Source organism: Bombina bombina, chromosome 7 (assembly GCF_027579735.1).
Source record: "Bombina bombina isolate aBomBom1 chromosome 7, aBomBom1.pri, whole genome shotgun sequence".
Taxonomy (NCBI): Eukaryota; Metazoa; Chordata; class Amphibia; order Anura; family Bombinatoridae; genus Bombina; species Bombina bombina.
The window spans coordinates 368,772,510-368,790,363 of NC_069505.1; the positions used below are offsets into that span (position 1 = coordinate 368,772,510).

The 17,854-nt window shown below is 40.3% G+C and overlaps 1 protein-coding gene across 1 annotated transcript in view; it reads left to right on the top strand.

Moving 5' to 3' along the window:
• Positions 1–17,854, top strand: part of ZMYND10 (zinc finger MYND-type containing 10) — a 105,224-nt gene that overhangs the window by 36,223 nt on the left and 51,147 nt on the right. The window contains exons 3-4 of the mRNA XM_053689001.1: positions 2,947–3,063; positions 13,516–13,569. Coding sequence (XP_053544976.1) covers positions 2,947–3,063; positions 13,516–13,569 — 171 coding nt within the window. The remainder of the gene's footprint in view (positions 1–2,946; positions 3,064–13,515; positions 13,570–17,854) is intronic.

The window sequence follows — 17,854 nt, forward strand, 5'->3', positions numbered from 1 at the left end:
CCTTGTAAAGCCTAACTCGCGGACCACCTTTTGTAAAGCCTGACTCGCGGTCCACCCCGTGTAAAGCCTGACTCACAGACCACTCCTTGTAAAGCCTGACTTGCGGACCACTCCTTGTAAAGCTTGACTATCGGACCACTCCTTGTAAAGCTTGACTCGCGGACCACTCCTTGTAAAGCTTGACTCGCGGACCACTCCTTGTAAAGTCTGACTCGCGGACCACTCCTTGTAAAGGTTGACTCGCGGACCACTCCTTGTAAAGCTTGACTCGCGGACCACTCCTTGTAAAGCTTGACTCGCGGACCACTCCTTGTAAAGCTTGATTAGCGGACCACTCCTTGTAAAGCCTGACTCGCGGACAACCCCTTGTAAAGCCTGACTCGCGGACAACCCCTTGTAAAACCTGACTAGCGGACCACCCCTTGTAAAGCCTGATTTGCGGTCCACCCCTTGTAAAGCCTGACTCGCTGACCACTCCTTGTAAAGCATGACTTGAAGTGCATTAAACTGCTAGCCACAACTCTAGTAGCAGGGTCACTGCTATGGTTTTACCTTCTGGGCCTACAGCTATTATTTTATATTAACCCTTTACTGGTGCGAGTTGGCCAAGCTCCACATCTTCATACCGTGCGCCGCCATCTTGGAGCTTATATATTCTTGAACCCTGTGACAGAGCATTCACAGATCAGTGAGGTTGCTGACTTTGTCACAGCTGTATTTTGCACTTCGGGTTAGCACACACAATATAGAGCGGAGGTTTTACGTTTTTGCAGTGACTTCTTTGCATTTTATAATTCGTGTGACCTTTTTATATACGTTATGTAACTTTCAAACTATGTAGAAAAACTGTAAAAACCCCACTCTGTATTGTGTGTGTAATAACCCGAAGTGCAAAATACAGCTGTGTAAAAGCCGGCAACATCACTAAACTGCAAATGTGCATCACTTAAAGGGACAGTCAACACCAGAATTTTTGTTGTTTAAAAAGATAGATAATCCCTTTATAAACCCATTCCCCAGTTTTGCATAACCAACACAGTTTTATAAATACACTTTTTACTTCTGTGATTACCTTGTATCTAAGCCTCTGAAAACTGACCCATAATTTCAGCTCTTTCGACAGATTTGCATTTTAGCCAATCAGTGCTCACTCCTAGGTTACTTCACATGTGTGAGCTCAATGTTATCTATATGAAACACATGAACTAATGCCCTATAGTGGTGAAAAACTGTCAAAATGCATTCAGATTAGAAGCGGACTTCAAGATCTAAGAAATTAGCATATGATAAATATAATGTGATAAAAGTAAATTAGAAAGTTGTTTAAAATGACATGCCCTATTTGAACCACAAAAGTTTTTTTTTTTTTTTGGTATCGACTGTCCCTTGAGTTACAGGGTGCAAGACTTTTCTAGAACTGCACCTATCATATAGAACTCCTTGTCTCACTCAGACTTCCCTCTAGTCTCAAAAACTTCATAAAAACTTATTTGTTCAAGTACACATACAACTTACTTTAAGTCTCCTCTACTACTTTTCCCCATGTACTTTCTATAGATTGTAAGCTTGAGAGCCTCTCCAACTGTACCTCACTTTGTATAAAAGTTCATCTACAACTGATTGTGCCTAACCCTTTGAGCGCTAAGCACTTTCCCACCTGGGTGCTAAGCTGATTTAAGGATTTTTTTTATTTTTTGAAATATATATATATTTTTTTTACTTTTTTTTTTTTTTTCTTTTTCAGATCCCCAAGACTTACACTGTTGGAAAGGGGGTCTGTAGGTGCTTAGATGCCTGAGATACAGACTTCTAAGCAGCATGCCCCTTTTCCCTATACAGGTGGCCCTCGATTTACGCCGGTTCAATTTGCGCTGTTTCAGAATAACAACCTTTTTTTTCAGTCATGTGACTGCTATTGAAAAGCTTTGGAAAGCAGTGCACTAATTAAAATAGCCAGTAGGTGGAGCTGTCCGATTGTTTTGCAGCAAAGTTATGCAACCTAACAGCCTTAAATTGATCTGTGTACACAGAGCAGACCAGACCTATCGAGCAACAAGCTCTAGCAGCCACTTCCCTATTATCTTCCTGTCCAGCTGCTTGAGGTGAGGGTGCCTAACTGCTTATTAATCACTGCAGATTGAAATGCATAGAATAGGTGCAGACCCAATATTATCTAATATGCTAAAAATGCAGATAACTGATTGCAGAAAAATGCAAGTAAAAAAAAAACATTTTTGTTCATTAAACTTAGTTTGATGATAATGCAGTCTGTTGTGTGATTATTTAATTAGGTGCTGTTAGCAAATGTTTTTGTTCATTAAACTTAGTTTGATGATGATACAATCTATATTATTAGGTTTATAATGCTGTTTAGCATTTAAAGTCTTCATTTCAAAGCTTTAAAAATAATGTATTAGGTGTTACTTATGACAATTTTGAGAGGGGCCTGGAACCTAACTCCCTCACTTCCCATTGACTTACATTATAAACTGGGTTTTAATTTACAACGGTTTCGATTTACAACCATTCCTCCTGGAACCTAACCCCGGCGTAAACTGAGGGCTTGTGATTGTCCACTTAAAGGCACATGAAACATGAAAAAATGTTCCTACATGGCTCAGACAGACCATACAATTTTAAACAACTTTCCAATTTACTTTGTTATCCAATTTGCGTTGTTCTTTCTGTGTCCTTTGTTGAAAAGCGTACCTAGGAGCTGGAAGCTATCTAATGATTTATGGCTGCACATATATACCTCTTGTCATGGTCATACTGATGTGTTCAGCTAGCTCCCAGTAGTGCATTTCTGTTCCCTCAACAAAGGATACTAAGAAAATAAAACAAGATTGAAAATGGAAAAGAAAATATTTGAGTTTCATGTCCCTTTTAAGGCTTCCTAGTATATGTGCATCACTCACACTTCAATCTCTTGTTTTGTTCTCTCAGATCCCAACATTAATCCATGAACTGATCAGCATAGAGATATGGAAGCTTAAGGTGTTCCCCATACTGTGCCAACTGCAGGACTTCAAGCCCAAGAGTACCTTCCCTCTCTACATGGTGGTAAGTGTTGCAGCCTTAAAGGGACAGTCTAGTCAAAATTAAACTTTTATAATTCAGATAGGGCATCAATTTTATACAACTTTCCAATTAACTTTTATCATCACATTTGCTTTGTTCTCTTGGTATTCTTTGCTGAAAGCTAAACCTAGGTAGGCTCATATGCTAATTTCTAAGCACTTGAAGGCCACCTCTTATCTCAGTGCATTTGGCAGTTTTTCACAGCTAGAGGGCATTAGTTCATGCGTGCCATATAGATAACATTGTGCACATGCCCGTGGAGTTACTTATGAGAGGGCACTGTTTGGCTAAAATGCAAGTCTGTCAAAAGAACTGCAATAAGAGGACAGTCTGCAGAAGCTTAGATACAAGGTAATCACAGAAGTAAAAAGTATATGAATATAAACGTGCTGGAATAGGTAATAAAGGGATTATCTATCTTTTTAAACCATTAAAATTCTGGAGTAGACTGTCCCTTCAAGATGGGGATCAGCTGACTGCGGTGTGAGGACAAATTGAACCTCTGTCTACAACACGCTGCAATAAGCACATCTACATTACTGAAGATATATCCTAAATCTGCTTAAATATAAAAAGCCCCAAAAAGGTAAATTCTATCAATGGGACTACGAAACTCATTGACACAGCATTATCGAACTCCAGTAATGGAGACAGAGGTCCGAATTGGAAGCCCTGCCATGTTCTCTACAGAAACTATTGACAGCTATGTAGCATTATGAAGTAGCCAGGTGGGGGCAGTGTAATATGTCACAATGTTATAGCATTTTTTTGTTATTTATAAATGTTACTTAAGCTATTCAAAGCACAAAATAATTTCATATTATAACAGGAGTGCACTCTTGCCTGCATGTTCTACATATCTGCTAAATAACCCACTAAAGCAAAGAAACAGGAGTGCGTTGTTGCCTGCACGTGCTACATATCTGCTAAATAACCCACTAAAGCAAAGAAACAGGAGTGCGCTCTTGCCTGCATGTTCTACATATCTGCTAAATAACCAACTAAAGCAAAGAAACAGGAGTGCGCTGTTGCCTGCACATGCTACATATCTACTAAATAACCCACTAAAGCAAAGAAACAGGAGTGCACTCTTGCCTGCATGCTCTACATATCTGCTAAATAACCCACTAAAGCAAAGAAACAGGAGTGCGCTGTTGCCTGCACATGCTACATATCTACTAAATAACCCACTAAAGCAAAGAAACAGGAGTGCGCTCTTGCCTGCATGTTCTACATATCTGCTAAATAACCCACTAAAGCAGAGAAACAGGAGTGCGCTGTTGCCTGCATGTTCTACATATCTGCTAAATAACCCACTAAAGCAAAGAAACAGGAGTGCGCTGTTGCCTGCATGTTCTACATATCTGCTAAATAACCCACTAAAGCAAAGAAACAGGAGTGCGCTGTTGCCTGCACGTGCTACATATCTGCTAAATAACCCACTAAAGCAAAGAAACAGGAGTGCGCTCTTGCCTGCATGTTCTACATATCTGCTAAATAACCCACTAAAGCAAAGAAACAGGAGTGCGCTGTTGCCTGCACGTGCTACATATCTGCTAAATAACCCACTAAAGCAAAGAAACAGGAGTGCGCTCTTGCCTGCATGTTCTACATATCTACTAAATAACCCACTGAAGCAAAGAAACAGGAGTGCGCTCTTGCCTGCACGTGCTACATATCTACTAAATAACCCACTGAAGCAAAGAAACAGGAGTGCGCTCTTGCCTGCACGTGCTACATATCTACTAAATAACCCACTGAAGCAGAGAAACAGGAGTGCGCTCTTGCCTGCACATGCTACATATCTACTAAATAACCCACTGAAGCAGAGAAACAGGAGTCAGCTCTTGCCTGCACGTGCTACATATCTACTAAATAACCCACTGAAGCAGAGAAACAGGAGTGCACTCTTGCCTGCATGTGCTACATATCTACTAAATAACCCACTGAAGCAGAGAAACAGTAGTGCGCTCTTGCCTGCACGTGCTACATATCTACTAAATAACCCACTGTGATAACCAAAAGTTATCTAATAGTGTAATGATTTAAATATGGAAAAATAAAGGTTTTGTTGCTCTTTTCTTAAAATAAGCAAGAGAAAATGATTTATTAAACTTACTTATTTAAGGTGAGTCATTAATTTTGTAATTGATAGAATATTATGGAACTTCACTAAGGTATGAATATATAAATATTCAGGAAATATTATGAGTAACTGAGTTTTAAGTTCAGAGAGAGTCATATGTGTTACAAAATTATGCAACAGTAAATGCTGATTAAAGCAGATAAAGCAAAGCAAAGGATTAGACTGCTTGATAAAGTAAAGGTAATTTCTTCACGCACTCACACTTTCATGCAATAAAATATATACACAGTCCAGACATACTAGCTTGAATACCAAACCGCAATCTACTGAGTCAGATGAGAATCACAATAAAGGTTATAGGAATCTCCAATAACAAACAATGGTGTCTAAGGTTTAACCTTTATGAATGAATAAATTGTAGCGTGGAGAGCGGTACTTATCTTAACAGTAGCGGTGGTATGAAGCGTGGGGAGCGGTAATGCCTTTTGGATATAAAGGTTGAGAGGTAAGTTGCAGCTCTTAGGTTCAGCGTCTGTTTGGTGTGAGCGCGACTTCGGCGTGGTGAAAGAAGTTCCGTTTGGCGGATGAATCCGGAAGATGGTCCCGGTCAGGATAGAGGCAAAAGTAGATACCCAGCGGGTATCGAAGGCGATGTAAAAGACCTGAAGGTTATGCAACAAATGCACAATGTGGTAGTAGCTCCTCAGAGGAGTAAGGAGAAGTGAGAAACAACTTCAATTTTCAGGCCCTGATTAATGGGTAAGCACTTCCTTAAATAGGAAGGAAGTGCTAATGCAGGGTTTAGATTTAAAGGGATATCACACCCACTGAAGCAGAGAAAAAGGAGTGCGCTCTTGCCTGCACGTGCTACATATCTACTAAATAACCCACTGAAGCAGAGAAACAGGAGTGTGCTCTTGCCTGCACGTGCTACATATCTACTAAATAACCCACTGAAGCAGAGTAACAGGAATGTGCTCTTTCCTGCATGTGTTACATATCTACTAAATAACCCACTGAAGCAGAGAAACAGGAGTGCGCTCTTGCCTGCACATGCTACATATCTACTAAATAACCCACTGAAGCAGAGAAACAGGAGTCAGCTCTTGCCTGCACGTGCTACATATCTACTAAATAACCCACTGAAGCAGAGAAACAGGCGTGCACTCTTGCCTGCACGTGCTACATATCTACTAAATAACCCACTGAATCAGAGAAACAGGAGTGCGCTCTTGCCTGCATGTGCTACATATCTACTAAATAACCCACTGAAGCAGAGAAACAGTAGTGCGCTCTTGCCTGCACGTGCTACATATCTACTAAATAACCCACTGAAGCAGAGAAACAGGAGTGCGCTCTTGCCTGCATGTGCTACATATCTACTAAATAACCCACTGAAGCAGAGAAACAGTAGTGCGCTCTTGCCTGCACGTGCTACATATCTACTAAATAACCCACTGAAGCAGAGAAACAGGAGTGTGCTCTTGCCTGCACGTGCTACATATCTACTAAATAACCCACTGAAGCAGAGAAACAGGAGTGTGCTCTTGCCTGCACGTGCTACATATCTACTAAATAACCCACTGAAGCAGAGTAACAGGAATGTGCTCTTGCCTGCATGTGTTACATATCTACTAAATAACCCACTGAAGCAGAGAAACAGGAGTGTGCTCTTGCCTGCACGTGCTACATATCTACTAAATAACCCACTGAAGCAGAGAAACAGGAGTGTGCTCTTGCCTGCATGTGCTACATATCTACTAAATAACCCACTGAAGCAGAGAAACAGGAGTGCGCTCTTGCCTGCACGTGCTACATATCTACTAAATAACCCACTGAAGCAGAGAAAAAGGAGTGCGCTCTTGCCTGCACGTGCTACATATCTACTAAATAACCCACTGAAGCAGAGAAACAGGAGTGTGCTCTTGCCTGCACGTGCTACATATCTACTAAATAACCCACTGAAGCAGAGAAACAGGAGTGTGCTCTTGCCTGCACGTGCTACATATCTACTAAATAACCCACTGAAGCAGAGAAACAGGAGTGCGCTCTGTTGACACAGCATTATCGAACTCCAGTAATGGAGACAGAGGTCCGAATTGGAAGTCCTGCCATGTTCTCTACAGAAACTATTGACAGCTATGTAGCATTATGAAGTAGCCAGGTGGGGGCAGTGTAATATGTCACAATGTTATAGCATTTTTTGTTATTTATAAATGTTACTTAAGCTATTCAAAGCACAAAATAATTGCATATTATAACAGGAGTGCACTCTTGCCTGCATGTTCTACATATCTGCTAAATAACCCACTGAAGCAAAGAAACAGGAGTGCGCTGTTGCCTGCACATGCTACATATCTACTAAATAACCCACTGAAGCAGAGAAACAGGAGTGTGCTCTTGCCTGCATGTTCTACATATCTGCTAAATAACCCACTAAAGCAAAGAAACAGGAGTGCGTTGTTGCCTGCACGTGCTACATATCTGCTAAATAACCCACTAAAGCAAAGAAACAGGAGTGCGCTGTTGCCTGCACATGCTACATATCTACTAAATAACCCACTGAAGCAGAGAAACAGGAGTGTGCTCTTGCCTGCACGTGCTACATATCTACTAAATAACCCACTGAAGCAGAGTAACAGGAATGTGCTCTAGCCTGAACGTGCTACATATCTACTAAATAACCCACTGAAGCAGAGAAACAGGAGTGCGCTCTTGCCTGCACGTGCTACATATCTACTAAATAACCCACTGAAGCAGAGAAAAAGGAGTGCGCTCTTGCCTGCACGTGCTACATATCTACTAAATAACCCACTGAAGCAGAGAAACAGGAGTGTGCTCTTGCCTGCACGTGCTACATATCTACTAAATAACCCACTGAAGCAGAGAAACAGTAGTGTGCTTTTGCCTGCACGTGTTACATATCTACTAAATAACTCACTGAAGCAGAGAAACAGGAGTGTGCTCTTACCTGCATGTGTTACATATCTACTAAATAACCCACTGAAGCAGAGAAACAGGAGTGCGCTCTTGCCTGCATGTGTTACCTATCTACTAAATAACTCACTGAAGCAGAGAAACAGGAGTGCGCTCTTGCCTGCATGCGTTACATATCTACTAAATAACCCACTGAAGCAGAGAAACAGGAGTGTGCTCTTGCCTGCATGTGTTACCTATCTACTAAATAACCCACTGAAGCAAAGAAACAGGAGTGCGCTCTTGCCTGCACATGCTACATATCTACTAAATAACCCACTGAAGCAGAGAAACAGGAGTGTGCTCTTGCCTGCACGTGTTACATATCTACTAAATAACCCACTGAAGCAGAGAAACAGAAGTGTGCTCTTGCCTGCACGTGCTACATATCTACTAAATAACCCACTAAAGCAGAGAAACAGGAGTGTGCTCTTGCCTGCACGTGCTACATATCTACTAAATAACCCACTGAAGCAGAAAAACAGGAGTGCGCTCTTGCCTGCACGTGCTACATATCTACTAAATAACCCACTGAAGTAGAGAAACAGGAGTGCGCTCTTGCCTGCATGTGTTACATATCTACTAAATAACTCACTGAAGCAGAGAAACAGGAGTGCGCTCTTGCCTGCATGTGTTACATATCTACTAAATAACCCACTGAAGCAGAGAAACAGGAGTGCGCTCTTGCCTGCATGCGTTACATATCTACTAAATAACCCACTGAAGCAGAGAAACAGGAGTGCGCTCTTGCCTGCATGTGTTACATATCTACTAAATAACTCACTGAAGCAGAGAAACAGGAAGCGCTCTTGCCTGCATGTGTTACATATCTACTAAATAACTCACTGAAGCAGAGAAACAGGAAGCGCTCTTGCCTGCATGTGTTACATATCTACTAAATAACTCACTGAAGCAGAGAAACAGGAAGCGCTCTTGCCTGCATGTTTTACAAAACTACTAAATAACCCACTGAAGCAGAGAAACAGGAGTGCGCTCTTGCCTGCATGTGTTACATATCTACTAAATAACCCACTGAAGCAGAGAAACAGTAGTGCGCTCTTGCCTGCACGTACTACATATCTACTAAATAGAAATAAGTTGGAAACACTTTTTTTAAATTGTATTCTCTGCCTGAATTATTTGGTTTTCATGTCTTTTGAATTGTGGGTTTCCTAATTCTGAGAACTGGAAGTGCACAGCGCAGATTTTCAAAGCAACAGTATTGTTGCATATCTGCCTATATCTGGGCTTAGCATAGGTGATAAGATACAACAAAACAAGGGAACTTTTACTAACAAAATGACTGTGGCTAGGTGTATCTATTCCAGAAACCATTCATGATTGGTTTATCTAAATAAGACAAGTTGTTGGATGTAGTGGCTGTTTAAAAACAGATGCAGAAAACAGAGTGTGAATGCATTAAAAAATTACGAGTTTTAGGCTATAGAGGGTGCGAAACGGACGCAACAAAAGTTGTGTTATTCTACCCTCAATAGTGCTGCCATTACAAGTTTCTGAAAAGCCGCCTTGTGAGTGTGATATGGTTGCGATAAGCCCCATACCGCACAAAAAACACGGGCTGCTTTGACGTGCTTGTGCATGCTTTCCCCATAGACAGCAATGGGGAGAGAGTATTAGAAAAAAATTAACACCTGAAGTGCGGAATAAAAAGCTCCATAAGGGGAAAAAAGTTACTTTTAAACCTAACACCCTGACATAAACCAAAAGTCTAAACACTCCTAATCCGCCGCCCCCGTCATCGCCGACACCTAAATAAAGTTATTAACCCCTAATCTGCCTCTCCTGACATCGCTGCCACTAATAAAAGTTATTAACCCCCATTCCGCCGCTCCCCGAGATTGCCGCCACTATAATAAAGCTATTAACCCCTATTCCCCGTACCCCAACGTCGCCGCCACTATAATAAAGCTATTAACCCCTATTCCGCCGCTCCCCAACATCGCCTCCACTAAATAAAGTTATTAACCCCTAAACCTCTGGCCTCCCACATCACCGCCACTAAATAAACCTATTAACCCCTAAACCGCCAGCCCCCCACATCCCAAAAACTAAATTAAACTATTAACCCCTAAACTGCAAGCCCCCTCACATCGCAAAAAAATTAAACTATTAACCCTTAAATCTAACAACCCCCTAACTTTAAATTAAAATTACAATATCCCTATCTTAAAATAAATAAAAACTTACCTGTGAAAAAACAAAACAAACTAAGTTTAAACTAACAATTAACCGAACATAACTATTATACTAAAATTAAAATAACTACCAATTAAAAAAACTAAATTACACATTAAAAACAGCCAATAGAATGCGAGGTCAATCTGATTGGATCAGCCAATCAGATTGAACTTCAATCTGATTGGCTGATTGAATCAGCCAATCAGATTTTTCCTACCTTAATTCCGATTGGCTGATAGAATCCTATCAGCCAATCGGAATTCGAGGGACGCCATCTTGGATGACATCATTTAAAGGAACCGTCATTCGTCGGGAAGTCGTCGGCCAGGATGGATGTTCCGCGTCGGAGGTCTTCAGGATGCTGCCGCTCTGCTCCGGAGGGATGAAGATAGAAGATTCCGCTTGAATGAAGACTTCAATCGGATGGAAGACTTCTTCTGCCCCGCTTGGATGAAGACTTCAACCGGATGGAGGACCTCTTCTGCTCCGCTTGAATGAAGAATTCGGCTTGGCTGAGTGAAGACAACTCAAGGTAGGGAGATCTTCAGGGGGTTAGTGTTAGGTTTTTTTAAGGGGGGTTTGGGTGGGTTTTAGAGTAGGGGTATGTGGGTGGTGGGTTGTAATGTTGGGGGGGGTATTGTATTTTTATTTACAGGTAAAAGAGCTGATTACTTTGGGGCAATGCCCCGCAAAAAGCCCTTTTAAGGGCTGGTAAAAGAGCTGATTACTTTGTAATTTAGGATAGGGTAGGGCATTTTATTATTTTGAGAGGCTTTTTTATTTTATTAGGGAGCTTAGATTAGGTGTAATTAGTTTAAACTTCTTGTAATTTTTTTTTTATTTTCTGTAATTTAGTGGGGGGTTTTTTTTTTTGTATTATACTGTAGTTTAGTTTATTTAATTGTATTTTAGTTTAGATAATTGTAGGTAATTTATTTAATTAGTTTAATGATAGTGTAGTGTTAGGTGTATTTGTAACTTAGGTTAGGATTTATTTTACAGGTAATTTTGCAATTATTTTAACTAGGTAGCTATTAAATAGTTAATAACTATTTAATAGCTATTGTACCTAGTTAAAATAAATACAAAGTTGCCTGTAAAATAAATATAAATCCTAAAATAGCTACAATGTAACTATTAGTTATATTGTAGCTATATTAGGGTTTATTTTATAGGTAAGTATTTAGTTTTAAATAGGAATAATTTATTTAGTGATAGTAAATTAAGTTCGTTTAATTTAAATTATATTTAAGTTAGGGGGGTTTTAGGGTTAGGGTTAGACTTAGGTTTAGGGGTTAATAATTTTATTATAGTAGCGGCGACGTGGGGGGTGGGAGATTAGGGGTTAATAATTGTAGGTAGGTGGCGGCGATGTTAGGGAGGGCAGATTAGGGGTTAATAAAATTTATTATAGTGTTTGCGAGGCGGGAGTGGGTCGGTTTAGGGGTTATTACGTTTATTATAGTGACGGCGATGTCCGGTCGGCAGATTAGGGGTTAATAAGTGTAGGTAGGTGGCGGCGACGTTGGGGGGGGCAGATTAGGGAGTAATAAATATAATATAGGTGTTGGCGATGTTAGGGGCAGCAGATTAGGGGTTCATAGGGATAATGTAGGTGGCGGCGATGTCCGGTCGGAAGATTAGGGGTTAAAAATCTTTATTATAGGGTTTGCGATGTGGGGGGGCCTCGGTTTAGGGGTTCATAGGTAGTTTATGGGTGTTAGTGTACTTTATAGCACAGTAGTTAAGTGCTTTATGTTCCGGCGTTAGCCCATAAAACTCTAAACTACTGACTTTTTTGCGGTAGGAGTCTTGGCGGTAGAGGCTGTACCGCTCACTTCTTCCAAGACTCGTAATACCGGCGTTAGGCAAATCCCATTGAAACGATGGGATACGCAATTGACGTAAGGGTATTTGCGGTAGCCTTGAGTCACGGAAAGAAAGTGAGCAGTAGACCTTTTCCTTCCTGACTCTAAATACCAGCGGGCGTTAAAAAGCAGCATTAGGACCCCTTAATGCTGCTTTTTAACCCTAACGCAGAACTCTAAATCTAGCCGATTATTATCCAAAATAAAAACAACTACACCTAATCTAATAGCTCTATAAAAATATAAAAAAGCCCCCCCAAAATAAAAAAAAACCCTAGCCTACAATAAACGACCAACAGCCCTTAAAAGGGCCTTTTGTAGGGCATTGCCCTAAAGAAATCCGCTCTTTTACCTGTAAAAAAAATAAAAGACCCCCCCAACAGTAAAACCCACCACCCAACCAACCCCCCAAAATAAAATACCTAACTTTAACAAAAAAGGGTATTTGTATGGGCATTGCCCTTAAAAGGGCATTTAGCTTTTTTACATAAAGCCCAAACCCTAATCTAAACACCCAAAAATATTTTAAAAAAAGCTCACACTAACCCCGAAGATCCACTCATAGTTTCTGAAGTCCGGACATCCAGGGGGCGAGAAGTCGTCATCCAGGCGGCGAGGTCTTCATCCATCCAGTAGTGTCTTCTATCTTCATCCAGGCGGCGTCTTCTATCTTCATCCCGGCAGTGTCTTCTATCTTCATCCCAGTAGCGCGGAGCGGGTCCATCCTTGATGATATCCAGCACAGAGCGTCCTCTTCATACGGTCACCGCCGTACACTGAATCTTCAATGCAAGGGAGCCTTTTCAAAATGGTGTCCCTTGGATTCCTATTGGCTGATTTGATTTTTGAAATTCAAATCAGCCAATAGGATGAGAGCTACTGAAATCCTATTGGCTGTTCAAATCAGCCAATAGGATGAGAGCTACTAAAATTCTATTGGCTGATTTTTTTATTTTGGGGGGCTGGTTGGGTGGTGGGTTTAATGTTGGGGGGGTCTTTGTATTTTTTTTACAGGTAAAAGAGCTGATTTCTTTAGGGCAATGAAGGCCTCCAGAGGTTTTGGAACTACATTTCCCATGATGCTCAGCCAGCTGATATGCTGGCTGAGCATCATGGGAAATGCAGTTTCAAAACCTCTGGTTGGCCAAGTTTGAGGATGTCTGCTTTAAATTAAAAAAAAAATATAATTTTATTGGAGGAAATAAAACTATAGCTAAAAATTGTAAACTGTGATTTCTCTTTTGTTAGTTTTCTGATGACTGAGATTCTATAACTGAATAATGACCTGTTGTTGTGTCCTTTCAGATTCACCATGAGGCCACAATTATTAACCTCTTGGAAACCATCTTCTACCACACGGTGAGACCAACCCCCAGCGCTGTGGGCCATAATCATAAATAATTAAAGCAGTAGTACAATTATTTTACAGATATTGTGTTAAAGTGTTTGTTGTAATTATCCCACAAATGTATTCTTTAAAGGGACGTGAAACCCAAACATTTTGTTTTGTGATTCAGAGAATGCAATTTTAAAAAAGTTTCCAATTTACTTCTATTATCAAATTTGCTTTGTTCTAATGGTATTTTTGTTGCAGAGATACCTAGGTAGGCATCTGGAGCACTATATGGCAGGAAATAGTGCTGCCATCTAGTGCTCTTGAATATGGATAACGTTCTTGCAAAACTGCTCCAATATAGTGCTCTATAGTGCTCTAGGCCAGAGGTTTAGGGGTTAATAACTTTATTTAGTAGCCGCAATGTTGGGAGCGGCGGAATAGGGGTTTATAGCTTTATTATAGTGTCTGCGATGTTGGGGTGCGGGGGCATAGGGGTTAATAACTTTATTATAGTGGCGGCGATGTTGGGAAACGGCGGAATAGGGGTTGATAACTTTTATTAGTCTAGACACATGCATGCTCCTGAGCTTTTTTCAACAAATGATACCAAGAGATCAAAGAAAATTTGATTATAGAAGCAAATTAGAAAGTTGTTTTAATTTGTATTCTCTGTCTTAAGCCTGAAAAAAAAACATTGGGTTTCATGTCCCTTTAAACGTAAAAATACAATGTTTTATTTTATTATTTCCTTCCTAAGATAGGGAGAGTCCACGGCTCCATTTCTTACTGTTGGGAAATACAACACCTGGCTCCTAAGCAATCAGTGTTGACAAGTTTCACTGCCTGCTTTTTCTCACTCAAGTCCATGTCAGGAGTGCTGCTATAAGACTGTCACACTTGAGAGGCTATGTTCTGTTCCACACCATGGATCCTGGAGTTATAACAGGGTCACAGTGTGGCTCCTTTATACCTTGATAGGATCCAGGGTTAATATCCTCTGAGGGGTGTTTATTAAACAGTTGGGATTAATTCATCAGTGTATTATTTATTTACATGCTGCTTTGTGTGATTTTTTTTTCTGGGCTCATAGACTGTGTTTTTGGCTGTAACAAACAGGTTTCACTTCTGTTTTTGAAAGTGTTGCACAGCTCCTATTAACTTGCTGTACTTTTCATAGCATGTGGTCTATGTTCATTTCCTACATTCAAGCTGAGAATTCCACCTGAGGAGAGCGTTTCCTCTGTCTGTGTCTAGGCGGTGGTGAGTGCCCCATCCATTGGGAGTATGTAACAGAACTTCAAGGCGCGAACCACATCCAAATGGTGAAGTAAGCGTTTTTTCTATCTTCAGGCTACTAAGGAGTTTAGACAATCTAACTCTTTGTTTGTTGTCTATTCAGGGAAACGCAAGGGGCAGAAGGCTACTTCGACTTCCCTATCTTTTTGGTTAAGGAGTGTCATCCGCTTAGCTTACGAGACAGCGGGACATCGTCCTCCTGAGAGGATAACGGCTCATTCCACTAGAGCAGTGGCTTCCTCTTGGGCCTTTAAGAACGAGGCCTCTATGGATCAGATTTGTACGGCGGCTACCTGGTCCTCCTTACATACTTTTATTCAAAATAATAAAATTTTACAAGTTTGATGTTTTTGCTTGGGCTGAATCAGCTTTCGATAGAAAAGTTTTGCAGGCTGTGGTGCCCTCAGAATAGGGTCCTCCTCTTCCTTTTTGTTCCCTCCCGTTATTCATTCAGTGTCCTCTGGAGCTTGAGTATAGTTTTCCCAACAGTAAGGCATGAAGCCGTGGACTCTCCCTATCTTAGGAAGGAAAACATAATTTATGCTAACCAGATAAATTCCTTTCCTTACAGATAGGGAGTCCATGGCCCCGTCCATTTTTTCATGTCTAAGCGCGGCCCCCTATTATTTATCTTATTCTTCTGGCACCATTTATACTCTAATATTTCTACTACTTTTCCTTGTTCCCTCGGCAGAATGACTGGGGTAATGAGGAAGTGGGCGGGATATTTAAGCCTTTGGCTGGGGTGTCTTTGCCTTCACCTGGTGGCCAGGTGTTGTATTTCCCAACAGTAAGGAAAGAAGCCGTGGACTCTCCATATCCGGAAGGAAAGGAATTTATCTGGTAAGCATAAATTATGTTTTTCTACTTAAATTTAATTTTTTTCATTGTGTTTTTAAACTCTTCAACACAGCTGAATGCATAGTAATTGTTCTGCCCAGAAGCAATGCATTAGTGCTTCTGACAAGGATCTGTCATCTGAGCCAATTAAAGCATAGGAGCGCATTAGTTGCTCAACTTTAATGGGGGGTTTTCTTGGGGTTAAGCACATACTAAAAAAAGGGAGATGGGTTTAAAAAAAATGCTTAAAATATAACATTTTATTTTTGCCTTAGGTTGTCCCTTTTAGTGCAATAGAAACACTACAGGCTTTGGGACCCTGAACTGTGGCTATTTTAACCAATCAGAAGCTTTATATTGCCCAAACCATCGGAGTGAATGGAATTGTGGTCCTAGATTTTAATTGAGAGCGATGAAGTTTGTAACAGCACTTCCCTGAGCCAATGAGCATTGAGGAGCACAAGCAATACATCTTCTGATTGGCTTCCTTATCCTCAGACTATTTTTTTTTTTTTTAAAGGAGTAGGGTTGCTGGCTGATGCCACAGTAATTATGATATTTGCATGTTTTATATAACTAACATGTCTATTTGTATTTACAGGCTGTTCTACATTATAACAAGTGTGCACCAAGTGATACAATACATTTAAAGGGACATAAACTCCAACACTTTTCTTTTAGAATTCAGATAGAGAATACAATTTTAAACAACTTTCAAATTTACTTCTATTATCAAATTTTCTTCATTTTCTTGTTATCCTTTGTTGAAAAGCAGGAAGTTAAGTTTAGGAGATTTGCAACAATGCTACACACTAGCAAGAGCACTATTTCCGGTCATGTAGTGCTTCAGGCATGTGCACGTTACCTATCTAGATATCTCTTCAACAAAGAAAAACACAAGAACGAAGCACATTTGATAATAGAAGTAAATTGGAAACTTGTTTAAAACTGTATTCTCTATTTGAGTCATGAAAGAAAATGTTTGGGGTTTATGTCCCTTTAATATATCATGCCCATTTAACAACTTGACTGCTTTCTTCTCTCCCTCACCTCTTTAACCTATTTATCTCTAGTAGTTCCTTATCCACTCTCTTTACTTCCTATGCTAATCTTTATTTACTTTTCCACACAATGGATCCTATTTATTGACAAGTAGGTGGACAAGCCAGGGAACCTGTCCAGTGTCCACCCACATTTAGAAAGAGCGAAGTCTAAGTTTCTTCTTCTATCTAAGCAGCTTTTACTTTAAATGTTGCTTGTTCATATACATGAGAGAAAATATGTGTAATATGTCCCTTTAAATAAAAGAAAAATGTGTGTAGCCTCACTTTCACTAAGCCATATGCACATTTTGGTTCTTGTTCAAAGGAAAATGTTACTAACATATGGGGCCTGTATGTACCTGTGTTGTTGTATAATAGTCATCCAGACAAAAGGTGCTGCAAAACTGCAAATCCACAACTAGGAGCTAACTGGTGATTGGTGGCTACATAAATATGCCTCTTGTCATTTGCTCACTATGTTCAGCTAGCTCCCAGTAGTGCATACTGCTCTGCAGCTGACTTTAACTTTGTGTTTAATGCATTTGCAGGGGTTAAACACAGTTTCATGATTTAAAAAAGGCATGTAATTTTAAACAACTTTCCAATTTATTTTTATCACCATTTTTGCTTTGTGCTATTGGTATTCTTAGTTAAAAACTTAACCTAGAAGGTTCATATGTTAATTTCTTAGACCTTGAAGGCCGCCTCTAAGCTAAATGAATTTTGACCACTAGAGGGCGTTAGTTCCTGTGTTTCATATAGATAACATTGGGCTCATGCACGTGAATTTACCGAGGAGTGAGCACTGATTGGCTAAAATACAAGTCTGTCAAATGAACTGAAATAAGGAGGCAGTCTGCAGAGGCTTAGATACAAGGTAATTACAGAGGTAACACGTGTATTATAACTGTGTTGGTTAACAAAAACTGGGGAATGGGTAATTAACGGATTATCTATCTTTAAAAACAACAAAAATTCTGTTGTTGACTGTCCCTTTAAATGTAGTTTTCACCCAGGTTTAGCCACCAGCACCTATTAGACACATAAACTCTCTTTCTCCCTCTTGTTCCATCTCCCAAATACTTATTACTCCCCTCCCTTCTCTCACCATTTCTGGTTTCTTTTTATT